General features: G+C 42.2%; 2 protein-coding genes across 2 annotated transcripts; both read left to right on the forward strand.

Annotated features, from left to right (window-relative positions):
- Positions 1–917: 917 nt before the first annotated feature.
- On the forward strand, positions 918–1,708 carry LOC121393930 (flocculation protein FLO11-like). The gene is made up of 2 exons (XM_041563781.1): positions 918–1,612; positions 1,701–1,708. Exons 1-2 carry the CDS (start codon positions 922–924, stop codon positions 1,706–1,708), a joined length of 699 nt encoding a protein of 232 aa, XP_041419715.1. The 5' UTR covers positions 918–921.
- Positions 1,709–7,398: 5,690 nt separating this feature from the next.
- LOC121393133 (serine-rich adhesin for platelets-like) lies at positions 7,399–23,181 on the forward strand. The gene is made up of 13 exons (XM_041563782.1): positions 7,399–7,749; positions 8,966–9,052; positions 9,158–9,622; positions 9,986–10,123; positions 10,652–11,449; positions 14,465–15,448; positions 15,533–15,991; positions 16,070–16,915; positions 17,651–18,115; positions 18,194–19,039; positions 19,211–19,685; positions 20,556–21,675; positions 23,118–23,181. The coding sequence occupies exons 1-13, from the start codon at positions 7,399–7,401 to the stop codon at positions 23,179–23,181; spliced, it is 7,098 nt and encodes a 2,365-aa protein (XP_041419716.1).
- Positions 23,182–27,969: the final 4,788 nt, after the last annotated feature.

Consider the following 27,969-nt stretch of genomic DNA (forward strand, 5'->3'; position numbering starts at 1 on the left):
AGCACCCCTGGCTCTTCATCATCTACTAGTTCTTTGCCCTCAATGGTAACAGAAGAAACCAGCCTTAGAAGTGTATCAGGGCTGACAGCAGGTTCCGCCATGGAAAGTGCATCAACCTCTGTCTCTTCATCCACGGACTCTTCAACTACATTGACATCTATAACAGTAACAGGCACACCTGCATCATCTTCATCCTCTAGTTCCTTGCCATCAATGATGGCATCTGAAAAAATAGAAACTAGCTCTAACTCCGTATCGAAGTCGACAACAAGTTCTGTTGCTGAAAACAAGTTAACCTCTGTCTCTTTATACATAGAATCTTCAGCGACATCCACACCACTAACAAGCACCCCTGGCTCATCATCATCTACTAGTTATTTGCCCTCAATGGTAACTTCTGAAATAGGAGAAATCAGCTCTAGAACAATATCTGGAATGACAGCAACTTCCACCGTGGAAAATGAGTTAACCTCTGTCTTTTCATCCAAAGACTCTTCATCTACAGCAATGTCCATACCACTAACAAGCAACCCTGCCTCATTATCATCCTCTAGTTTATTGCCATCAAAGGTGACATCTGAAAAAGGGATAATCAGCTCTAACTCCATATCAAAGCTGACAACAAGTTCTGTTGCTGAAAGTGATTTAACCTCTGTCTCTTCATACACAGAATCTTCAGCAACATCCGCACCACTAACAGGCAACACTGTCTCATCATCGTCCACTAGTTCTTTTCCCTCAGTGGTAACTTCTGAAATAGAAAAAGCCAGCTCTAGAATGGTATCAGGGCCATCAGCAAGATCTGCCATGGAAAGTGAGTCAAGCTCTCTCTTGTCATCCATAGTCTCTTCACCTATAGAAATATCCATACCAGAAGCAAGCACCTCAGCCTCCTTATCATCCACTCGTTCTTTGCCATCAATGGTGACATCAGATAAAGGAGAAACCAGCTCTAACTCTGAATCTGAGCCAAAAACAAGTTCTGTTGCTGAAAGCGAGTTAAGCTCTGAGTCTTCATTCACAGAATCGGCAGCAACATCCAAACCACTAACAAGTACCCCTGGCACATCATCATCTACTAGTTCTTTGCCATCAACGGTAACTTTTGAAACAGGAGAAACCAGCTCTAGAATAGTGTCTGGGCCGATAGCAAATTCCACCATGGATGAGTCAACTGCTGTCTCTTCATCCACAGACCCTTCACCTACTGTGACGTCCATACCACTAACAAGCACCCCTATCTCTTTATCATCCACTAGTTCATTGCTTTCAATGTTGACATCTGAAAAAACAGAAACCAGTTCTAACTCTGTTTCGGAGCCAACAACTAGTTCTGATGCTGAAAGTGAGTTTACCTCTGTCTCTTCATACACAGAATCTTCAGCGAAATCCCCACCACTAACAAGCATCACTGACTCATCATCTTATACAAGTGCTTTGCCCTTAGTGGTAACGTCTGAAACAGGAAAACCCAGCTCTAGAACAGTATCATGGCAAACAACAGGTTTAGCAATGGAAACTGAGACAACCTTTATCTCTTCATCCATAGACACTTCACCTACAGAAACATCCATACCACTAAAAAGCACCCCTACCTTATCATTGTCCACTAGTTCCTTGCCTTCAATGGTGACATCTGAAAAAAGAGAAACCAGCTCAAACTCTGTATCAAAGATGATAACAAGTTCTGTCGCTGAAAGAAAGTTAACCTCTGTGTCTTCTTACACAGAATCTTTAGCGACATCCACACCACAAACAAGCACCCTTGGCTCTTCATTGTCTTCTAGCCCTTTGCCCTCACTTGTAACTTCGGAAACAGGGGAAACCAGCCATAGAACGGTATCGGGGCTGACCGCAAGTTCTGCCATGGAAAGTGCGTCAACCTCTGTCTCTTCATCCACAGACTCTTCACCTACATTGACATCGACACCAGTAACAGGCACCCGTGCATCATCATCATCCACTAGTTCTTTGCCTTCAATGGAGACATCTGTAAAAATAGAAACTAGCTCTAACTCCTTATCGGAGCTGATAACAAGTTCTGTTGCTGAAATCGACTTAACCTCTGTCTCTTCATACACAAAATCTTCAGCGACATCCACACCACTAACAAGAACCACTGTCTCATCATCTTCCACTAGATCTTTGCCCTCAGTGGTAACTTTTGAAACAGGAAAGAACAGCTCTAGCATGATATCAGGGTCAACCGCAATATCCGCTGTGGAAAGTGATTCAACCTCTCTCTCGTCATCCATAGACTCTTCACATACAGAAATATCCATACCACAAGCAAGCACCCCTACCACATATTTGTCCACTAGATCTGAGCCTACAATGGTGACATCTGAAAAAGAAGAAACCAGCTCTAACTCTGTATCAGAGGCGACAACAAGTTCTGTTGCTGAAAGTAAGTTAACCTCTGCCTCCTCATACACAGAATATTCAGAGACATCCACACCACTAACAAGCACCACTGGCTCATCATCATCTGCTAGTTCTTTGCCCTCAATGGTAAATTCTGAAACAGGAGACACCAGCTCTAGAACAATATCTGGTCCGACAGCAAGTTCCACCATGGAAAGTGAGTCAACCTCTGTCTCTTCATCCACTGACTCTTCACCTTCAACAACGTCCATACCACTAACAAGCACCCCTGCCTCATTTTATACTAGTTCTTTGTCTTCAATTGTGACATCTGAAAAAGGAGAAACTAACTCTAACTCCGTATCTGAACCAACAACAAATTCTGTTGCTGAAAGTGACTTAACCTCTATCTCTTCATACACAGAATCTTCTGCGACACACACACCACTAACAAACTCCACTGTCTCATCTTCATATACTAGTTCTTTTATCTCAATGGTAAATTCTGAAACAGGAGAAACCAGCTCAAAAATGATATTGAGGCCGACCACAAGTTCTGCCATGGAAAGTGAGATAAACTCTGTCTCTTCATCAATAGACACTTCTCCTACAGAAACATCCATACAACAAGCAAACACCCCTAGCTCATCATTGTCCGCTAGTTCTTTGCCTTCAATGATGACATCTGAAAAAACAGATTACAGCTCTAACTCTGTATCAGAGCTGACAACAAGTTATGTTGCTGAAAGTGAGTTAACCCATGTCTTTTCATACACAGAATCTTCAGCGACATACACACCACTAACAAGCACCCCTGGCTCATCATCTACTAGTTCTTTGCCTTTAATGGTAACGTCTGAAACAGGAGAATACATCTCTAGAACAGTATCTGGGCTGACAGCTAGTTCTACCATGGAAAATGAGTCAAACTCTGTATCTTCATCTACAGACTATTCACCTACAGCGACGACCATACCACTAACAATCACCCTTGCCACATCATTATCCACTAGTTCTTTTCCTTCAATGGTGACATCTGAAAAAACAGAAACCAGCTCTAACTCTGTATCAGAGCTGACAACAAGTTCTGTTGCTGATAGTGAGTTAACCTCTGTCTCATCATACACAGATTCTTCAGCGATATCCATGCCGCTCACAAGCACCCCTGATTCATCATCTACTAGTTCTTTGCCCTCAATGGTAACTTCTGAAACAGGAGAAACATCCATATCACAAGCAAGCACCCTTGCCACATCATCATACACTAGTCCTTTGCCTTCATTGGTGACATCTGAAAAAACAGTAACCAACACTAACTCTGCAACGGAGATGACAAGTTCTGTTGCTGAAATCAAGTTAACCTCTGTCTCTTCATACACAGAATCTTCAGTGACATCCACACCTTTAACAAGCACCATTGACTCATTGTCTTATTCTGGTTCTTTGCCCTCAGTGGTAACTTCTGAAACAGTAGAAACCAGCTCTAGAACAGTATCAGAGCCAAAAAGTTCCGCCAGGGAAAGTGAGACAACCTACGTCTCTTCATCCATAGACACTTCACCGACAGAAACATCCATACCACAAGCAAGCACCCCTACCTCATCATTGTCCACTAGTTTTTTGCCTTCAATGATGACATCTGAAAAATTAGATAACAGCTCTAACTCTGTATCAGAGCTGACAAAAAGTTCTGTTGCTGAAAGTGAGTTAACCTCTGTATCTTCATACACAGAATCTTTAGAGACATCCACACCACTAACAAGCGCCCCTGGCTCGTCATGGTCTTCTAGTTCTTTACCCTCAATGGTAACTTCTGAAAAAGGAGAAACCAGTTCTCGAACCTTATCTGGGCTGACAGCAAGTTCCACCATAGAAAGTGAGTCAACATCTGTCTCTTCATCCAAAGATTATTCGCCTAAAAAAACATCCATACCACTAACAAGCACCCCTACTTCGTCATTATCAACTAGTTATTTGCCTTCAATGGTGACATCTGAAAATGGAGAAACCAGCTCTAACTCCGTAACGGAGCAGACAACAAGTTTGGTTGCTGAAAGCGAGTTAAACTCTGTGTCTTCATACACAGAATCGTCAACGACATACACACCACTAACAAGCACCCCTAGCTCATCATCTTCTAGTTCTTTGCCTTCAATGGTAACTTCTGAAACAGGAGAAATCATCTCTAGAACAGTATCTAGGCTGAAAGCTATTTCCACCATGGAAAATGAGTCAAACTCTGTATCTTCATCTACAGACTATTCACCTACAGTGAGAACCATGCCACTTACAATCACCCTTGCCACATCATTATCCACTAGTTCTTTGCCTTCAATGGTGACATCTGAAAAAACAGAAACCAGCTCTAACTCTGTATCAGAGCCAACAACAAGTTCTGTTGCTGAAAGTCAGTTAACCTCTGTCTCATCATACACAGATTCTTCAGCGATATCCATGCCACTCACAAGCACCCCTGATTCATCATCTACTAGTTCTTTGCCCTCAATGGTAACTTCTGAAACAGGAGAAACATCCATACTACAAGCAAGCACCCTTGCCACAGCATCATACACTAGTCCTTTGCCTTCATTGGTGACATCTGAAAAAACAGAAACCAACTCTAACTCCGCAATAGAGATGACAACAAATTCTGTTGCTGATAGTGAGTTAGCCTCTGTGTCTTCATACACAGAATCTTTAGAGACATCCACACAACTAACAATCACCCCTGGCTTGTCATGGTCTACTAGTTCTTTGCCCTCAATGGTAACATCTGAAACAGGAGAAACCAGTTCTCGAACCTCATCTGGGCTGACAGCAAGTTCCAGCATAGAAAGCAAGTCAGCATCTGTCTCTTCATCCAAAGATTCTTCATCTACAGAAACATCCATACCACTAACAAGCACACCTGCTTTTTCATCATCAACTAATTCTTTGCCTTCAATGGTGACATCTGAAAATGGAGAAACCAGCTCTAACTCCGTATCAGAGCCAACAACAAGTTCTGTTGCTGAAAGTCAGTTAACCTCTGTCTCATCATACACAGATACTTCAGCGATATCCATGCCACTCACAAGCACCCCTGATTCATCATCTACTAGTTCTTTGCCCTCAATAGTAACTTCTGAAACAGGAGAAACATCCATACCACAAGCAAGCACCCTTGCCACATCATCATACACTAGTCCTTTGCCTTCATTGGTGACATCTGAAAAAACAGAAACCAACTCTAACTCCGCAACGGAGATGACAACAAGTTCTGTTGCTGAAAGTGAGTTAACCTCTGTACCTTCATACACAGAATCTTTAGAGACATCCACACCACTAACAAGCACCCATGGCTCGTCATGGTCTACTAGTTCTTTACCCTCAATGGTAACTTCTGAAAAAGGAGAAACCAGTTCTCAAACCTTATCTGGGCTGACAGCAAGTTCCACCATAGAAAGTGAGTCAACATCTGTCTCTTCATCCAAAGATTATTCGCCTTCAAAAACATCTATACCACTAACAAGCACCCCTTCTTCGTCATTATCAACTAGTTATTTGCCTTCAATGGTGACATCTGAAAATGGTGAAACCAGCTCTAACTCCGTATCGGAGCTGACAACAAGTTTGGTTGCTGAAAGCGAGTTAAACTCTGTGTCTTCATACACAGAATCTTCAGCGACATACACACCACTAACAAGCACCCCTGGCTCATCATCTACTAGTTCTTTGCCTTCAATGGTAACTTCTGAAACAGGAGAAACCATCTCTAGAACAGTATCTGGGCTAACAGCTAGTTCCACCATGGAAAGTGAGTCAAACTCTGTATCGTCATCTAAAGACTATTCACCTACAGCGACGACCATACCACTAACAATCACCCTTGCCACATCATCATACACTAGTTCTTTTCCTTCAATGGTGACATCTGAAAAAACAGAAACCAGCTCTAACTCTGTATCAGAGCTGACACCAAGATCTGTTGCTGATAGTGAGTTAACCTCTGTGTCTTCATACACAGAATCTTTAGAGACATCCACACAACTAACAATCACCCCTGGCTTGTCAATGTTTACTAGTTCTTTGCCTTCAATGGTAACTTCTGAAACAGGAGAAACCAGTTCTCGAACCTCATCTGGGCTGACAGCAAGTTCCAGCATAGAAAGCAAGTCAGCATCTGTCTCTTCATCCAAAGATTCTTCGCCTAAAAAAACATCCATACCACTAACAAGCACACCTGCTTTGTCATCATCTACTAATTCTTTGCCTTCAATGGTGACATCTGAAAATGAAGAAATCAGCTCTAACTCCGTATCAGAGCCAACAACAAGTTCGGTTGCTGAAAGTCAGTTAACCTCTGTCTCATCATACACTGATACTTCAGCGATATCCATGCCACTCACAAGCACCCCTGATTCATCATCTACTAGTTCTTTGCCCTCAATAGTAACTTCTGAAACAGGAGAAACATCCATACCACAAGCAAGCACCCTTGCCACATCTTCATACACTAGTCCTTTGCCTTCAATGGTGACATCTGAAAAAACAGAAACCAGCTCTAACTCCGCAACGGAGATGACAACAAGTTCTGTTGCTGAAATCAAGTTAACCTCTGTCTCTTCATACAGAGAAACTTCAGTGACATCCACATCTTTAACAAGAACCATTGACTCATCATCTTATTCTGGTTCTTTGCCCTCAATGGTAACTTCTGAAACAGTAGAAACCAGCTCTAGAACAGTATCAGGGCCAACAAATTCCGCCAGGGAAAGTGAGACAACCTATGTGTCTTCATCCATAGGCACTTCACTGACAAAAACATCCATACCACAGGCAAGCACCCCTACCTCATCATTGTCCACTAGTTCTTTACCTTCAATGATGACATCTGAAAAAATAGATAGCTCTAACTCTGTATCAGAGCTGACAACAAGTTCTGTTGCTGAAAATGAGTTAACCTCTGTATCTTCATACACAGAATCTTTAGAGACATCCACACAACTAACAAGCACCCCTGGCTCGCCATGGTCTACTAGTTCTTTATCCTCAATGGTAACTTCTGAAAAAGGAGAAACCAGTTCTCGAACCTTATCTGGGCTGACAGCAAGTTCCACCATAGAAAATGAGTCAACATCTGTCTCTTCATCCAAAGATTCTGCACCTACAGAAACATCCAAACCACTACCAAGCACCCCTGCTTCGTCATTATCAACTAGTTATTTGCCTTCAATGGTGATATCTGAAAATGGAGAAACCATCTCTTACTCCATATCGGAGCCGACAACAAGTTTGGTTGCTGAAAGCGAGTTAAACTCTGTGTCTTCAAACACAAAATCTTTAGCGACATCCACATTACTAACAAGCAATCCTGGCTCATCATCTACAGATGCAGCCACTTTGGTTTGTCTGTTTGACACAGAATAACTAAACACAGATATCCCATTTATCTCATTTAACACAGAAAACTGTGTCACAACATCCCATCTAATTAAAGCATTCACCATTGTGAACAATGGTGCTTTGGTATGCTAATGAAAAGGTTAAATGCATTAAATGAGATAAGATAACTTTAGATAACACAGTTTCTTCAATTAACTCTGAGTCATGACGCATTTAACTCACAAATCCAAGTGGCTTCATCTGTACTAGTTCTTTACCCTCAATGGTAACTTCTGAAACAGGAGAAACCAGTGCTCAAACAGTATCTGGGATGACAGCAAGTTCCACCATGGAAAGTGAGTCAAGCTCTAGAACATGTTAAGGTTAACAAAGGTCCGGGCTCAGATGGTATTCATCCTAGGGTACTTAGTGAGCTTAGCTCTGTGATTGCCAAACTACTTTACTTAATTTTTCATTATTCATTTGGGTTCTGGCATATTGCCGAGAGACTGGTGAATTGCTAATGTGGTGCCTCTATTCAAAAAGTATCCCGTTCTCAGCCTCAAAACTATACACCAGTTAGTCTGACATAAGTGGTAGGAAAGCTTTTCAAAGATTTAAAACAGGATACGATACTGGTCTTTATTGGAAATCATAATACAATGAGTGTGTGCCAGCATGGTTTTATGTGTAATAGATCCTGCCAGACTAACTTATTTACTTTTTATGAGAAGGTAAAAGCAGGGACCTCGATTCTGGAATGGCAGTGGATGTGATTTACTTAGACTTTGCTAAAGCATTTGATACAGTGCCACACAAAAGGTTTCTGGTTAAATTAAGGACTGTGGGCCTGGAGATTAGTATTTGTACCTGGATAGAGAACTGGCTAAAAGATAGACTGCAAAAAGTAGTGATAAATGGAACATTTTCTAATTTTTCCAGTGTTGTTAGTTGAGTACCGCAGGGCTCTGTACTACGTCCCTTTAAGAATGGCTTGGATGATTTTTTTGACTTACAAAATAATAAAAGACTGTTGTGATACTAAACTCTATAGTTAGTATAGATATGGGTACATATTTTATCTGAAAGTTGGGAGGTGTGTGTGTGTCTGTGTGGATGCTGGGTTTTCATTTGGAGGGGTTGAATTTGATGGGCTTTGTCTCTTTTCAACCTGATTTAACTATGTAACTATGTAACTATTAAATATGTAACCTCTGTCTCTTCATCCACAGACATTTCACCTACAGAAACATCCATACCACTAACCAGCACCCCTGCTTCATCATCATCCACTAGTTATTTGCCTTCAATGGTGACATCTGAAAAAGGAGAATCCAGCTCTAACTCTGTATCAGAGCTGACAACAAGTTCTGTTGCTGAAAGTGAGATATCCTCTGTATCTTCATACACAGAATCTTTAGTGACATCCACACCACTAACAAGCACCCCTGACTCATCAAGGTCTACTAGTTCTTTGCCCTCAATGGCAACTTCTGAAACAGGAGAAACCAGTTCTCAAACAGTATCTGGGCTGACAGCAAGTTTGGCCATGGAAAGTGAGTCAACATCTGTGTCTTCATCCAAAGACTCTTCACCTACAGAAACATCCATACCACTAACAAGCACCTCTGCTATATCATCATCCACTAGTTCTTTGCCTTTAATGGTGACATCTGAAAAAACTGAAACGAGCTCTAACTTTGTATCGGAGCCAACAACAAGTTCTGTTGCTGAAAGTGAGTTAACTTCTTACTCTTCATACACCGAATCTTCAGTGACATCAACACTACTAACAAGCACCACTGACTCATTATCATATACTAGTTCTTTGCCCTCAATCGAAACTTCTGAAACAGTCGAAACCAGCTCTAGAACAGTATCTGGGCCGACAGCAAGTTCCACCATGGAAAGTGAGTCAACCTCTGTCTCTTCATCCACAGACTCTTCACTTACAGTGACGTCCATACCACTAACAAGCACCCCTGCCTCATCATCATCCACCAGTTCTTTGCCTTCAATAGTGACATCTGAAAAAACAGAAACCAGCTCTAACTCTGTATCAGAGATGACAAAAGGTTCTGTTGCGGAAAGTGAGTTAAGCTCTGTTTCTTCATACACAGAATCTTCAGTGACATCAACACTACTAACAAGCACCACTGACTCATTATCGTATACTAGTTCTTTGCCCTCAATCGAAACTTCTGAAACAGTCGAAACCAGCTCTAGAACAGTATCTGGGCCGACAGTAAGTTCCACCATGGAAAGTGAGTCAACCTCTGTCTCTTCATCCACAGACTCTTCACTTACGGCGACGTCTATACCATTAACAAGCACCCCTGCCTCATCATCATCCACTAGTTCTTTGCCTTCAATAGTGACATCTGAAAAAATAGAAACCAGCTCTAACTCCGTATCAGAGATGACAACAAGTTCTGTTGCTGAAAGTGAGTTAAGCTCTGTCTCTTCATACACAGAATCTTCAGTGACATCCACACCATTAACAAGCACCACTGACTCATCATCTTATTCTAGTTCTTTGCCCTCAGTGGTAACTTCTAAAACAGGAGAATTGAGCTCTAGAACAGTATCAGGGCCAACAACAAGTTCCGCCAGGGAAAGTGAGACAACCTCTGTCTCTTCATCCATAGACACTTCACCTACAGAAACGTCCATACCACAATCAAGCACCCCTACCTCATTATTGTCCACTAGTTCTTTGCATTCAATGATGACATCTGAACAAAGAGAAAACAGCTCTAACTCTGTATCAGAGCTGACAACAAGTTCTGTTGCGGAAAGTGAGTTAAGCTCTGTCTCTTCATACACAGAATCTTCAGTGACATCAACACTACTAACAAGCACCACTGACTCATTATCGTATACTAGTTCTTTGCCCTCAATCGAAACTTCTGAAACAGTAGAAACCAGCTCTAGAACAGTATCTGGGCCGACAGCAAGTTCCACCATGGAAAGTGAGTCAACCTCTGTCTCTTCATCCATAGACACTTCACCTACAGAAACGTCCATACCACAATCAAGCACCCCTACTTCATTATTGTCCTCTAGTTCTTTGCATTCAATGATGACATCTGAAAAAAGAGAAAACAGCTCTAACTCTGTATCAGAGCTGACAACAAGTTCTGTTGCTGAAAGTGAGATATCCTCTGTATCTTCATACACAGAATCTTTAGTGACATCCACACCACTAACAAGCACCCCTGACTCATCAAGGTCTACTAGTTCTTTGCCCTCAATGGTAACTTCTGAAACAGGAGAAACCAGTTCTCAAACAGTATCTGGGCTGACAGCAAGTTTGGCCATGGAAAGTGAGTCAACATCTGTGTCTTCATCCAAAGACTCTTCACCTACAGAAACATCCATACCACTAACAAGCACCTCTGCTATATCATCATCCACTAGTTCTTTGCCTTTAATGGTGACATCTGAAAAAACGGAAACCAGCTCTAACTTTGTATCGGAGCCAACAAGTTCTGTTGCGGAAAGTGAGTTAACTTCTTACTCTTCATACACCGAATCTTCAGTGACATCAACACTACTAACAAGCACCACAGACTCATTATCATATACTAGTTCTTTGCCCTCAATCGAAACTTCTGAAACAGTCGAAACCAGCTCTAGAACAGTATCTGGGCCGACAGCAAGTTCCACCATGGAAAGTGAGTCAACCTCTGTCTCTTCATCCACAGACTCTTCACTTACAGTGACTTCCATACCACTAACAAGCACCCCTGCCTCATCATCATCCACTAGTTCTTTGCCTTCAATAGTGACATCTGAAAAAACAGAAACCAGCTCTAACTCTGTATCAGAGATGACAACAAGTTCTGTTGCGGAAAGTGAGTTAAGCTCTGTTTCTTCATACACAGAATCTTCAGTGACATCAACACTACTAACAAGCACCACTGACTCATTATCATATACTAGTTCTTTGCCCTCAATCGAAACTTCTGAAACAGTCGAAACCAGCTCTAGAACAGTATCTGGGCCGACAGCAAGTTCCACCATGGAAAGTGAGTCAACCTCTTTCTCTTCATCCACAGACTCTTCACTTACGGCGACGTCTATACCATTAACAAGCACCCCTGCCTCATCATCATCCACTAGTTCTTTGCCTTCAATAGTGACATCTGAAAAAATAGAAACCAGCTCTAACTCCGTATCAGAGATGACAACAAGTTCTGTTGCTGAAAGTGAGTTAAGCTCTGTCTCTTCATACACAGAATCTTCAGTGACATCCACACCATTAACAAGCACCACTGACTCATCATCTTATTCTAGTTCTTTGCCCTCAGTGGTAACTTCTAAAACAGGAGAATTGAGCTCTAGAACAGTATCAGGGCCAACAACAAGTTCCGCCAGGGAAAGTGAGACAACCTCTGTCTCTTCATCCATAGACACTTCACCTACAGAAACGTCCATACCACAATCAAGCACCCCTACCTCATTATTGTCCACTAGTTCTTTGCATTCAATGATGACATCTGAACAAAGAGAAAACAGCTCTAACTCTGTATCAGAGCTGACAACAAGTTCTGTTGCTGAAAGTGAGATATCCTCTGTATCTTCATACACAGAATCTTTAGTGACATCCACACCACTAACAAGCACCCTTGACTCATCAAGGTCTACTAGTTCTTTGCCCTCAATGGTTATTTCTGAAACAGGAGAAACCAGTTCTCAAACAGTATCTGGGCTGACAGCAAGTTTGGCCATGGAAAGTGAGTCAACATCTGTGTCTTCATCCAAAGACTCTTCACCTACAGAAACATCCATACTACTAACAAGCACCTCTACTATATCATCATCCACTAGTTCTTTGCCTTTAATGGTGACATCTGAAAAAACTGAAACCAGCTCTAACTTTGTATCGGAGCCAACAACAAGTTCTGTTGCTGAAAGTGAGTTAACTTCTTACTCTTCATACACCGAATCTTCAGTGACATCAACACTACTAACAAGCACCACTGACTCATTATCATATACTAGTTCTTTGCCCTCAATCGAAACTTCTGAAACAGTAGAAACCAGCTCTAGAACAGTATCTGGGCCGACAGCAAGTTCCACCATGGAAAGTGAGTCAACCTCTGTCTCTTCATCCACAGACTCTTCACTTACAGTGACGTCCATACCACTAACAAGCACCCCTGCCTCATCATCATCCACTAGTTCTTTGCCTTCAATAGTGACATCTGAAAAAACAGAAACCAGCTCTAACTCTATATCAGAGATGACAACAAGTTCTGTTGCGGAAAGTGAGTTAAGCTCTGTCTCTTCATACACAGAATCTTCGGTGACATCAACACTACTAACAAGCACCACTGACTCATTATCGTATACTAGTTCTTTGCCCTCAATCGAAACCTCTGAAACAGTCGAAACCAGCTCTAGAACAGTATCTGGGCCGACAGCAAGTTCCACCATGGAAAGTGAGTCAACCTCTGTCTCTTCATCCACAGACTCTTCACTTACGGTGACGTCTATACCATTAACAAGCACCCCTGCCTCATCATCATCCACTAGTTCTTTGCCTTCAATAGTGACATCTGAAAAAATAGAAACCAGCACTAACTCCGTATCAGAGATGACAACAAGTTCTGTTGCTGAAAGTGAGTTAAGCTATGTCTCTTCATACACAGAATCTTCAGTGACATCCACACCATTAATAAGCACCACTGACTCATCATCTTATTCTAGTTCTTTGCCCTCAGTGGTAACTTCTAAAACAGGAGAATTGAGCTCTAGAACAGTATCAGGGCCAACAACAAGTTCCGCCAGGGAAAGTGAGACAACCTCTGTCTCTTCATCCATAGACACTTCACCTACAGAAACGTCCATACCACAATCAAGCACCCCTACCTCATTATTGTCCACTAGTTCTTTGCATTCAATGATGACATCTGAACAAAGAGAAAACAGCTCTAACTCTGTATCAGAGCTGACAACAAGTTCTGTTGCTGAAAGTGAGATATCCTCTGTATCTTCATACACCGAATCTTCAGTGACATCAACACTACTAACAAGCACCACTGACTCATTATCATATACTAGTTCTTTGCCCTCAATCGAAACTTCTGAAACAGTCGAAACCAGCTCTAGAACAGAATCTGGGCCAACAGCAAGTTCCACCATGGAAAGTGAGTCAACCTCTGTCTCTTCATCCACAGACACTTCACTTACAGTGACGTCCATACCACTAACAAGCACCCCTGCCTCATCATCATCCACTAGTTCTTTGCCTTCAATAGTGACATCTGAAAAAACAGAAACCAGCTCTAACTCTGTATCAGAGATGACAACAAGTTCTGTTGCGGAAAGTGAGTTAAGCTCTGTCTCTTCATACACAGAATCTTCAGTGACATCAACACTACTAACAAGCACCACTGACTCATTATCGTATACTAGTTCTTTGCCCTCAATCGAAACTTCTGAAACAGTAGAAACCAGCTCTAGAACAGTATCTGGGCCGACAGCAAGTTCCACCATGGAAAGTGAGTCAACCTCTGTCTCTTCATCCATAGACACTTCACCTACAGAAACGTCCATACCACAATCAAGCACCCCTACTTCATTATTGTCCACTAGTTCTTTGCATTCAATGATGACATCTGAAAAAAGAGAAAACAGCTCTAACTCTATATCAGAGCTGACAACAAGTTCTGTTGCTGAAAGTGAGATATCCTCTGTATCTTCATACACAGAATCTTTAGTGACATCCACACCACTAACAAGCACCCCTGACTCATCAAGGTCTACTAGTTCTTTGCCCTCAATGGTAACTTCTGAAACAGGAGAAACCAGTTCTCAAACAGTATCTGGGCTGACAGCAAGTTTGGCCATGGAAAGTGAGTCAACATCTGTGTCTTCATCCAAAGACTCTTCACCTACAGAAACATCCATACCACTAACAAGCACCTCTGCTATATCATCATCCACTAGTTCTTTGCCTTTAATGGTGACATCTGAAAAAACTGAAACCAGCTCTAACTTTGTATCGGAGCCAACAACAAGTTCTGTTGCTGAAAGTGAGTTAACTTCTTACTCTTCATACACCGAATCTTCAGTGACATCAACACTACTAACAAGCACCACTGACTCATTATCATATACTAGTACTTTGCCCTCAATCGAAACTTCTGAAACAGTCGAAACCAGCTCTAGAACAGTATCTGGGCCGACAGCAAGTTCCACCATGGAAAGTGAGTCAACCTCTGTCTCTTCATCCACAGACTCTTCACTTACAGTGACTTCCATACCACTAACAAGTACCCCTGCCTCATCATCATCCACTAGTTCTTTGCCTTCAATAGTGACATCTGAAAAAACAGAAACCAGCTCTAACTCTGTATCAGAGATGACAACAAGTTCTGTTGCGGAAAGTGAGTTAAGCTCTGTTTCTTCATACACAGAATCTTCAGTGACATCAACACTACTAACAAGCACCACTGACTCATTATCGTATACTAGTTCTTTGCCCTCAATCGAAACTTCTGAAACAGTAGAAACCAGCTCTAGAACAGTATCTGGGCCGACAGCAAGTTCCACCATGGAAAGTGAGTCAACCTCTGTCTCTTCATCCATAGACACTTCACCTACAGAAACGTCCATACCACAATCAAGCACCCCTACTTCATTATTGTCCACTAGTTCTTTGCATTCAATGATGACATCTGAAAAAAGAGAAAACAGCTCTAACTCTGTATCAGAGCTGACAACAAGTTCTGTTGCTGAAAGTGAGATATCCTCTGTATCTTCATACACAGAATCTTTAGTGACATCCACACCACTAACAAGCACCCCTGACTCATCAAGGTCTACTAGTTCTTTGCCCTCAATGGTAACTTCTGAAACAGGAGAAACCAGTTCTCAAACAGTATCTGGGCTGACAGCAAGTTTGGCCATGGAAAGTGAGTCAACATCTGTGTCTTCATACAAAGACTCTTCACCTACAGAAACATCCATACCACTAACAAGCACCTCTGCTATATCATCATCCACTAGTTCTTTGCCTTTAATGGTGACATCTGAAAAAACTGAAACCAGCTCTAACTTTGTATCGGAGCCAACAACAAGTTCTGTTGCTGAAAGTGAGTTAACTTCTTACTCTTCATACACCGAATCTTCAGTGACATCAACACTACTAACAAGCACCACTGACTCATTATCATATACTAGTTCTTTGCCCTCAATCGAAACTTCTGAAACAGTCGAAACCAGCTCTAGAACAGTATCTGGGCCGACAGCAAGTTCCACCATGGAAAGTGAGTCAACCTCTGTCTCTTCATCCACAGACTCTTCACTTACAGTGACTTCCATACCACTAACAAGCACCCCTGCCTCATCATCATCCACTAGTTCTTTGCCTTCAATAGTGACATCTGAAAAAACAGAAACCAGCTCTAACTCTGTATCAGAGATGACAACAAGTTCTGTTGCGGAAAGTGAGTTAAGCTCTGTTTCTTCATACACAGAATCTTCAGTGACATCAACACTACTAACAAGCACCACTGACTCATTATCGTATACTAGTTCTTTGCCCTCAATCGAAACCTCTGAAACAGTCGAAACCAGCTCTAGAACAGTATCTGGGCCGACAGCAAGTTCCACCATGGAAAGTGAGTCAACCTCTGTCTCTTCATCCACAGACTCTTCACTTACGGCGACGTCTATACCATTAACAAGCACCCCTGCCTCATCATCATCCACTAGTTCTTTGCCTTCAATAGTGACATCTGAAAAAATAGAAACCAGCTCTAACTCCGTATCAGAGATGACAACAAGTTCTGTTGCTGAAAGTGAGTTAAGCTCTGTCTCTTCATACACAGAATCTTCAGTGACATCCACACCATTAATAAGCACCACTGACTCATCATCTTATTCTAGTTCTTTGCCCTCAGTGGTAACTTCTAAAACAGGAGAATTGAGCTCTAGAACAGTATCAGGGCCAACAACAAGTTCCGCCAGGGAAAGTGAGACAACCTCTGTCTCTTCATCCATAGACACTTCACCTACAGAAACGTCCATACCACAATCAAGCACCCCTACCTCATTATTGTCCACTAGTTCTTTGCATTCAATGATGACATCTGAACAAAGAGAAAACAGCTCTAACTCTGTATCAGAGCTGACAACAAGTTCTGTTGCTGAAAGTGAGATATCCTCTGTATCTTCATACACCGAATCTTCAGTGACATCAACACTACTAACAAGCACCACTGACTCATTATCATATACTAGTTCTTTGCCCTCAATCGAAACTTCTGAAACAGTCGAAACCAGCTCTAGAACAGAATCTGGGCCGACAGCAAGTTCCACCATGGAAAGTGAGTCAACCTCTGTCTCTTCATCCACAGACACTTCACTTACAGTGACGTCCATACCACTAACAAGCACCCCTGCCTCATCATCATCCACTAGTTCTTTGCCTTCAATAGTGACATCTGAAAAAACAGAAACCAGCTCTAACTCTGTATCAGAGATGACAACAAGTTCTGTTGCGGAAAGTGAGTTAAGCTCTGTCTCTTCATACACAGAATCTTCAGTGACATCAACACTACTAACAAGCACCACTGACTCATTATCGTATACTAGTTCTTTGCCCTCAATCGAAACTTCTGAAACAGTAGAAACCAGTTCTAGAACAGTATCTGGGCCGACAGCAAGTTCCACCATGGAAAGTGAGTCAACCTCTGTCTCTTCATCCATAGACACTTCACCTACAGAAACGTCCATACCACAATCAAGCACCCCTACTTCATTATTGTCCACTAGTTCTTTGCATTCAATGATGACATCTGAAAAAAGAGAAAACAGCTCTAACTCTGTATCAGAGCTGACAACAAGTTCTGTTGCTGAAAGTGAGATATCCTCTGTATCTTCATACACAGAATCTTTAGTGACATCCACACCACTAACAAGCACCCCTGACTCATCAAGGTCTACTAGTTCTTTGCCCTCAATGGTAACTTCTGAAACAGGAGAAACCAGTTCTCAAACAGTATCTGGGCTGACAGCAAGTTTGGCCATGGAAAGTGAGTCAACATCTGTGTCTTCATCCAAAGACTCTTCACCTACAGAAACATCCATACCACTAACAAGCACCTCTGCTATATCATCATCCACTAGTTCTTTGCCTTTAATGGTGACATCTGAAAAAACTGAAACCAGCTCTAACTTTGTATCGGAGCCAACAACAAGTTCTGTTGCTGAAAGTGAGTTAACTTCTTACTCTTCATACACCGAATCTTCAGTGACATCAACACTACTAACAAGCACCACTGACTCATTATCATATACTAGTTCTTTGCCCTCAATCGAAACTTCTGAAACAGTCGAAACCAGCTCTAGAACAGTATCTGGGCCGACAGCAAGTTCCACCATGGAAAGTGAGTCAACCTCTGTCTCTTCATCCACAGACTCTTCACTTACAGTGACTTCCATACCACTAACAAGCACCCCTGCCTCATCATCATCCACTAGTTCTTTGCCTTCAATAGTGACATCTGAAAAAACAGAAACCAGCTCTAACTCTGTATCAGAGATGACAACAAGTTCTGTTGCGGAAAGTGAGTTAAGCTCTGTTTCTTCATACACAGAATCTTCAGTGACATCAACACTACTAACAAGCACCACTGACTCATTATCGTATACTAGTTCTTTGCCCTCAATCGAAACCTCTGAAACAGTCGAAACCAGCTCTAGAACAGTATCTGGGCCGACAGCAAGTTCCACCATGGAAAGTGAGTCAACCTCTGTCTCTTCATCCACAGACTCTTCACTTACGGCGACGTCTATACCATTAACAAGCACCCCTGCCTCATCATCATCCACTAGTTCTTTGCCTTCAATAGTGACATCTGAAAAAATAGAAACCAGCTCTAACTCCGTATCAGAGATGACAACAAGTTCTGTTGCTGAAAGTGAGTTAAGCTCTGTCTCTTCATACACAGAATCTTCAGTGACATCCACACCATTAATAAGCACCACTGACTCATCATCTTATTCTAGTTCTTTGCCCTCAGTGGTAACTTCTAAAACAGGAGAATTGAGCTCTAGAACAGTATCAGGGCCAACAACAAGTTCCGCCAGGGAAAGTGAGACAACCTCTGTCTCTTCATCCATAGACACTTCACCTACAGAAACGTCCATACCACAATCAAGCACCCCTACCTCATTATTGTCCACTAGTTCTTTGCATTCAATGATGACATCTGAACAAAGAGAAAACAGCTCTAACTCTGTATCAGAGCTGACAACAAGTTCTGTTGCTGAAAGTGAGATATCCTCTGTATCTTCATACACCGAATCTTCAGTGACATCAACACTACTAACAAGCACCACTGACTCATTATCATATACTAGTTCTTTGCCCTCAATCGAAACTTCTGAAACAGTCGAAACCAGCTCTAGAACAGAATCTGGGCCGACAGCAAGTTCCACCATGGAAAGTGAGTCAACCTCTGTCTCTTCATCCACAGACACTTCACTTACAGTGACGTCCATACCACTAACAAGCACCCCTGCCTCATCATCATCCACTAGTTCTTTGCCTTCAATAGTGACATCTGAAAAAACAGAAACCAGCTCTAACTCTGTATCAGAGATGACAACAAGTTCTGTTGCGGAAAGTGAGTTAAGCTCTGTTTCTTCATACACAGAATCTTCAGTGACATCAACACTACTAACAAGCACCACTGACTCATTATCGTATACTAGTTCTTTGCCCTCAATCGAAACTTCTGAAACAGTAGAAACCAGCTCTAGAACAGTATCTGGGCCGACAGCAAGTTCCACCATGGAAAGTGAGTCAACCTCTGTCTCTTCATCCATAGACACTTCACCTACAGAAACGTCCATACCACAATCAAGCACCCCTACTTCATTATTGTCCACTAGTTCTTTGCATTCAATGATGACATCTGAAAAAAGAGAAAACAGCTCTAACTCTGTATCAGAGCTGACAACAAGTTCTGTTGCTGAAAGTGAGATATCCTCTGTATCTTCATACACAGAATCTTTAGTGACATCCACACCACTAACAAGCACCCCTGACTCATCAAGGTCTACTAGTTCTTTGCCCTCAATGGTAACTTCTGAAACAGGAGAAACCAGTTCTCAAACAGTATCTGGGCTGACAGCAAGTTTGGCCATGGAAAGTGAGTCAACATCTGTGTCTTCATCCAAAGACTCTTCACCTACAGAAACATCCATACCACTAACAAGCACCTCTGCTATATCATCATCCACTAGTTCTTTGCCTTTAATGGTGACATCTGAAAAAACTGAAACCAGCTCTAACTTTGTATCGGAGCCAACAACAAGTTCTGTTGCTGAAAGTGAGTTAACTTCTTACTCTTCATACACCGAATCTTCAGTGACATCAACACTACTAACAAGCACCACTGACTCATTATCATATACTAGTTCTTTGCCCTCAATCGAAACTTCTGAAACAGTCGAAACCAGCTCTAGAACAGTATCTGGGCCGACAGCAAGTTCCACCATGGAAAGTGAGTCAACCTCTGTCTCTTCATCCACAGACTCTTCACTTACAGTGACTTCCATACCACTAACAAGCACCCCTGCCTCATCATCATCCACTAGTTCTTTGCCTTCAATAGTGACATCTGAAAAAACAGAAACCAGCTCTAACTCTGTATCAGAGATGACAACAAGTTCTGTTGCGGAAAGTGAGTTAAGCTCTGTTTCTTCATACACAGAATCTTCAGTGACATCAACACTACTAACAAGCACCACTGACTCATTATCGTATACCAGTTCTTTGCCCTCAATCGAAACCTCTGAAACAGTCGAAACCAGCTCTAGAACAGTATCTGGGCCGACAGCAAGTTCCACCATGGAAAGTGAGTCAACCTCTGTCTCTTCATCCACAGACTCTTCACTTACGGCGACGTCTATACCATTAACAAGCACCCCTGCCTCATCATCATCCACTAGTTCTTTGCCTTCAATAGTGACATCTGAAAAAAGAGAAACCAGCTCTAACTCCGTATCAGAGATGACAACAAGTTCTGTTGCTGAAAGTGAGTTAAGCTCTGTCTCTTCATACACAGAATCTTCAGTGACATCCACACCATTAATAAGCACCACTGACTCATCATCTTATTCTAGTTCTTTGCCCTCAGTGGTAACTTCTAAAACAGGAGAATTGAGCTCTAGAACAGTATCAGGGCCAACAACAAGTTCCGCCAGGGAAAGTGAGACAACCTCTGTCTCTTCATCCATAGACACTTCACCTACAGAAACGTCCATACCACAATCAAGCACCCCTACCTCATTATTGTCCACTAGTTCTTTGCATTCAATGATGACATCTGAAAAAACAGAAACCAGCTCTAACTCTGTATCAGAGATGACAACAAGTTCTGTTGCTGAAAGTGAGATATCCTCTGTATCTTCATACACCGAATCTTCAGCGACATCAACACTACTAACAAGCACCACTGACTCATTATCGTATACTAGTTCTTTGCCCTCAATCGAAACTTCTGAAACAGTAGAAACCAGCTCTAGAACAGTATCTGGGCCGACAGCAAGTTCCACCATGGAAAGTGAGTCAACCTCTGTCTCTTCATCCATAGACTCTTCACTTACAGTGACGTCCATACCAATAACAAGCACCCCTGCCTCATCATCATCCACTAGTTCTTTGCCTTCAATAGTGACTTCTGAAAAAACAGAAACCAGCTCTAACTCTGTATCAGAGATGACAACAAGTTCTGTTGCTGAAAGTGAGCTATCCTCTGTATATTCATACACCGAATCTTCAGCGACATCAACACTACTAACAAGCACCACTGACTCATTATCGTATACTAGTTCTTTGCCCTCAATCGAAACTTCTGAAACAGTAGAAACCAGCTCTAGAACAGTATCTGGGCCGACAGCAAGTTCCACCATGGAAAGTGAGTCAACCTCTGTCTCTTTATCCACAGACTCTTCACTTACAGTGACGTCCATACCACTAACAAGCACCCCTGCCTCATCATCATCCACTAGTTCTTTGCCTTTAATGGTGACATCTGAAAAAACTGAAACCAGCTCTAACTTTGTATCGGAGCCAACAACAAGTTCTGTTGCTGAAAATGAGTTAACTTCTTACTCTTCATACACTGAATCTTCAGTGACATCAACACTACTAACAAGCACCACTGACTCATTATCATATACTAGTTCTTTGCCCTCAATCGAAACTTCTGAAACAGTCAAAACCAGCTCTAGAATAGTATCTGGGCCGACAGCAAGTTCCACCATGGAAAGTGAGTCAACCTCTGTCTCTCCATCCACAGACTCTTCACTTACGGCGACGTCCATACCATTAACAAGCACCCCTACCTCATCATCATCCACTAGTTCTTTGCCTTCAATAGTGACTTCTGAAAAAACAGAAGCCAGCTCTAACTCTGTATCAGAGATGACAACAAGTTCTGTTGCTGAAAGTGAGATATCCTCTGTATCTTCATACACCGAATCTTCAGCGACATCAACACTACTAACAAGCACCACTGACTCATTATCGTATACTAGTTCTTTGCCCTCAATCGAAACTTCTGAAACAGTAGAAACCAGCTCTAGAACAGTATCTGGGCCGACAGCAAGTTCCACCATGGAAAGTGAGTCAACCTCTGTCTCTTCATCCACAGACTCTTCACTTACAGTGACGTCCATACCACTAACAAGCACCCCTGCCTCATCATCATCCACTAGTTCTTTGCCTTCAATAGTGACATCTGAAAAAACAGAAACCAGCTCTAACTCTGTATCAGAGATGACAACAAGTTCTGTTGCGGAAAGTGAGTTAAGCTCTGTCTCTTCATACACAGAATCTTCGGTGACATCAACACTACTAACAAGCACCACTGACTCATTATCGTATACTAGTTCTTTGCCCTCAATCGAAACTTCTGAAACAGTAGAAACCAGCTCTAGAACAGTATCTGGGCCGACAGCAAGTTCCACCATGGAAAGTGAGTCAACCTCTGTCTCTTCATCCACAGACTCTTCACTTACAGTGACGTCCATACCACTAACAAGCACCCCTGCCTCATCATCATCCACTAGTTCTTTGCCTTTAATGGTGACATCTGAAAAAACTGAAACCAGCTCTAACTTTGTATCGGAGCCAACAACAAGTTCTGTTGCTGAAAGTGAGTTAACTTCTTACTCTTCATACACTGAATCTTCAGTGACATCAACACTACTAACAAGCACCACTGACTCATTATCATATACTAGTTCTTTGCCCTCAATCGAAACTTCTGAAACAGTCAAAACCAGCTCTAGAATAGTATCTGGGCCGACAGCAAGTTCCACCATGGAAAGTGAGTCAACCTCTGTCTCTTCATCCACAGACTCTTCACTTACGGCGACGTCCATACCATTAACAAGCACCCCTACCTCATCATCATCCACTAGTTCTTTGCCTTCAATAGTGACTTCTGAAAAAACAGAAACCAGCTCTAACTCTGTATCAGAGATGACAACAAGTTCTGTTGCTGAAAGTGAGATATCCTCTGTATCTTCATACACCGAATCTTCAGCGACATCAACACTACTAACAAGCACCACTGACTCATTATCGTATACTAGTTCTTTGCCCTCAATCGAAACTTCTGAAACAGTAGAAACCAGCTCTAGAACAGTATCTGGGCCGACAGCAAGTTCCACCATGGAAAGTGAGTCAACCTCTGTCTCTTCATCCACAGACTCTTCACTTACAGTGACGTCCATACCACTAACAAGCACCCCTGCCTCATCATCATCCACTAGTTCTTTGCCTTTAATGGTGACATCTGAAAAAACTGAAACCAGCTCTAACTTTGTATCGGAGCCAACAACAAGTTCTGTTGCTGAAAGTGAGTTAACTTCTTACTCTTCATACACTGAATCTTCAGTGACATCAACACTACTAACAAGCACCACTGACTCATTATCATATACTAGTTCTTTGCCCTCAATCGAAACTTCTGAAACAGTCAAAACCAGCTCTAGAATAGTATCTGGGCCGACAGCAAGTTCCACCATGGAAAGTGAGTCAACCTCTGTCTCTTCATCCACAGACTCTTCACTTACGGCGACGTCCATACCATTAACAAGCACCCCTGCCTCATCATCATCCACTAGTTCTTTGCCTTCAATAGTGACATCTGAAAAAACAGAAACCAGCTCTAACTCTGTATCAGAGATGACAACAAGTTCTGTTGCTGAAAGTGAGATATCCTCTGTATCTTCATACACAGAATCTTTAGTGACATCCACACCACTAACAAGCACCCCTGACTCATCAAGGTCTACTAGTTCTTTGCCCTCAATGGTTACTTCTGAAACAGGAGAAACCAGTTCTCAAACAGTATCTGGGCTGACAGCAAGTTTGGCCATGGAAAGTGAGTCAACATCTGTGTCTTCATCCAAAGACTCTTCACCTACAGAAACATCCATACCACTAACAAGCACCTCTGCTATATCATCATCCACGAGTTCTTTGCCTTTAATGGTGACATCTGAAAAAACTGAAATCAGCTCTAACTATGTATCAGAGCCAACAACAAGTTCTGTTGCTGAAAGTGAGTTAACTTCTGTCACTTCATACACCGAATCTTCAGCGACATCAACACTACTAACAAGCACCACTGACTCATTATCGTATACTAGTTCTTTGCCCTCAATCGAAACTTCTGAAACAGTAGAAACCAGCTCTAGAACAGTATCTGGGCCGACAGCAAGTTCCACCATGGAAAGTGAGTCAACCTCTGTCTCTTCATCCACAGACTCTTCACTTACAGTGACGTCCATACCACTAACAAGCACCCCTGCCTCATCATCATCCACTAGTTCTTTGCCTTCAATAGTGACATCTGAAAAAACAGAAACCAGCTCTAACTCTGTATCAGAGATGACAACAAGTTCTGTTGCGGAAAGTGAGTTAAGCTCTGTCTCTTCATACACAGAATCTTCGGTGACATCAACACTACTAACAAGCACCACTGACTCATTATCGTATACTAGTTCTTTGCCCTCAATCGAAACTTCTGAAACAGTAGAAACCAGCTCTAGAACAGTATCTGGGCCGACAGCAAGTTCCACCATGGAAAGTGAATCAACCTCTGTCTCTTCATCCACAGACTCTTCACTTACGGCGACGTCCATACCATTAACAAGCACCCCTGCCTCATCATCATCCACTAGTTCTTTGCCTTCAATAGTGACATCTGAAAAAACAGAAACCAGCTCTAACTCTGTATCAGAGATGACAACAAGTTCTGTTGCTGAAAGTGAGATATCCTCTGTATCTTCATACACCGAATCTTCAGCGACATCAACACTACTAACAAGCACCACTGACTCATTATCGTATACTAGTTCTTTGCCCTCAATCGAAACTTCTGAAACAGTAGAAACCAGCTCTAGAACAGTATCTGGGCCGACAGCAAGTTCCACCATGGAAAGTGAGTCAACATCTGTGTCTTTATCCAAAGACTCTTCACCTACAGAAACATCCATACCACTAACAAGCACCTCGGCTATATCATCATCCACTAGTTCTTTGCCTTTAATGGTGACATCTGAAAAAACTGAAACCAGCTCTAACTTTGTATCGGAGCCAACAACAAGTTCTGTTGCTGAAAGTGAGTTAACTTCTTACTCTTCATACACTGAATCTTCAGTGACATCAACACTACTAAAAAGCACCACTGACTCATTATCATATACTAGTTCTTTGCCCTCAATCGAAACTTCTGAAACAGTCGAAACCAGCTCTAGAATAGTATCTGGGCCGACAGCAAGTTCCACCATGGAAAGTGAGTCAACCTCTGTCTCTTCATCCACAGACTCTTCACTTACGGCGACGTCCATACCATTAACAAGCACCCCTGCCTCATCATCATCCACTAGTTCTTTGCCTTCAATAGTGACATCTGAAAAAACAGAAACCAGCTCTAACTCTGTATCAGAGATGACAACAAGTTCTGTTGCTGAAAGTGAGATATCCTCTGTATCTTCATACACAGAATCTTTAGTGACATCCACACCACTAACAAGCACCCCTGACTCATCAAGGTCTACTAGTTCTTTGCCCTCAATGGTTACTTCTGAAACAGGAGAAACCAGTTCTCAAACAGTATCTGGGCTGACAGCAAGTTTGGCCTTCAAAAGTGAGTCAACATCTGTGTCTTCATCCAAAGACTCTTCACCTACAGAAACATCCATACCACTAACAAGCACCTCTGCTATATCATCATCCACTAGTTCTTTGCCTTTAATGGTGACATCTGAAAAAACTGAAACCAGCTCTAACTATGTATCAGAGCCAACAACAAGTTCTGTTGCTGAAAGTGAGTTAACTTCTGTCACTTCATACACCGAATCTTCAGCGACATCAACACTACTAACAAGCACCACTGACTCATTATCGTATACTAGTTCTTTGCCCTCAATCGAAACTTCTGAAACAGTAGAAACCAGCTCTAGAACAGTATCTGGGCCGACAGCAAGTTCCACCATGGAAAGTGAGTCAACCTCTGTCTCTTCATCCACATACTCTTCACTTACAGTGACGTCCATACCACTAACAAGCACCCCTGCCTCATCATCATCCACTAGTTCTTTGCCTTCAATAGTGACATCTGAAAAAACAGAAATCAGCTCTAACTCTGTATCAGAGATGACAACAAGTTCTTTTGCGGAAAGTGAGTTAAGCTCTGTCTCTTCATACACAGAATCTTCGGTGACATCAACACTACTAACAAGCACCACTGACTCATTATCGTATACTAGTTCTTTGCCCTCAATCGAAACTTCTGAAACAGTAGAAACCAGCTCTAGAACAGTATTTGGGCTGACAGCAAGTTCCACCATGGAAAGTGAGTCAACCTCTGTCTCTTCATCCACAGACTCTTCACTTACGGCGACGTCCATACCATTAACAAGCACCCCTGCCTCATCATCATCCACTAGTTCTTTACCTTCAATAGTGACATCTGAAAAAACAGAAACCAGCTCTAACTCTGTATCAGAGATGACAACAAGTTCTGTTGCTGAAAGTGAGATATCCTCTGTATCTTCATACACAGAATCTTTAGTGACATCCACACCACTAACAAGCACCCCTGACTCATCAAGGTCTACTATTTCTTTGCCCTCAATGGTTACTTCTGAAACAGGAGAAACCAGTTCTCAAACAGTATCTGGGCTGACAGCAAGTTTGGCCATGGAAAGTGAGTCAACATCTGTGTCTTCATCCAAAGACTCTTCACCTACAGAAACATCCATACCACTAACAAGCACCTCTGCTATATCATCATCCACTAGTTCTTTGCCTTTAATGGTGACATCTGAAAAAACTGAAACCAGCTCTAACTATGTATCAGAGCCAACAACAAGTTCTGTTGCTGAAAGTGAGTTAACTTCTGTAACTTCATACACCGAATCTTCAGCGACATCAACACTACTAACAAGCACCACTGACTCATTATCGTATACTAGTTCTTTGCCCTCAATCGAAACTTCTGAAACAGTAGAAACCAGCTCTAGAACAGTATCTGGGCCGACAGCAAGTTCCACCATGGAAAGTGAGTCAACCTCTGTCTCTTCATCTTCAGACTCTTCACTTACAGTGACGTCCATACCACTAACAAGCACCCCTGCCTCATCATCATCCACTAGTTCTTTGCCTTCAATAGTGACATCTGAAAAAACAGAAATCAGCTCTAACTCTGTATCAGAGATGACAACAAGTTCTGTTGCGGAAAGTGAGATATCCTCTGTATCTTCATACACCAAATCTTCAGCGACATCAACACTACTAACAAGCACCACTGACTCATTATCGTATACTAGTTCTTTGCCCTCAATCGAAACTTCTGAAACAGTAGAAACCAGCTCTAGAACAGTATCTGGGCCGACAGCAAGTTCCACCATGGAAAGTGAGTCAACATCTGTGTCTTTATCCAAAGACTCTTCACCTACAGAAACATCCATACCACTAACAAGCACCTCGGCTATATCATCATCCACTAGTTCTTTGCCTTTAATGGTGACATCTGAAAAAACTGAAACCAGCTCTAACTTTGTATCGGAGCCAACAACAAGTTCTGTTGCTGAAAGTGAGTTAACTTCTTACTCTTCATACACTGAATCTTCAGTGACATCAACACTACTAAAAAGCACCACTGACTCATTATCATATACTAGTTCTTTGCCCTC

Source organism: Xenopus laevis, chromosome 5L, assembly GCF_017654675.1.
Source record: "Xenopus laevis strain J_2021 chromosome 5L, Xenopus_laevis_v10.1, whole genome shotgun sequence".
In the NCBI taxonomy this organism is placed as follows: Eukaryota; Metazoa; Chordata; class Amphibia; order Anura; family Pipidae; genus Xenopus; species Xenopus laevis.

Excerpts from the sequence above, each read along its gene's own strand:
- LOC121393930 (XM_041563781.1), top strand. The coding sequence starts at position 922 with ATGGTGACATCAGATAAAGGAGAAACCAGCTCTAACTCTGAATCTGAG.
- LOC121393133 (XM_041563782.1), top strand. The coding sequence starts at position 7,399 with ATGGTAACTTCTGAAAAAGGAGAAACCAGTTCTCGAACCTTATCTGGG. Across the intron at positions 9,623-9,985 it reads CAGTATCTGGGCCGACAGCA|ATGGAAAGTGAGTCAACCTC; the intron begins AGTTCCACCATG and ends GTAAGTTCCACC. Across the intron at positions 18,116-18,193 it reads CAGTATCTGGGCCGACAGCA|ACAAGCACCCCTGCCTCATC; the intron begins AGTTCCACCATG and ends TCCATACCACTA.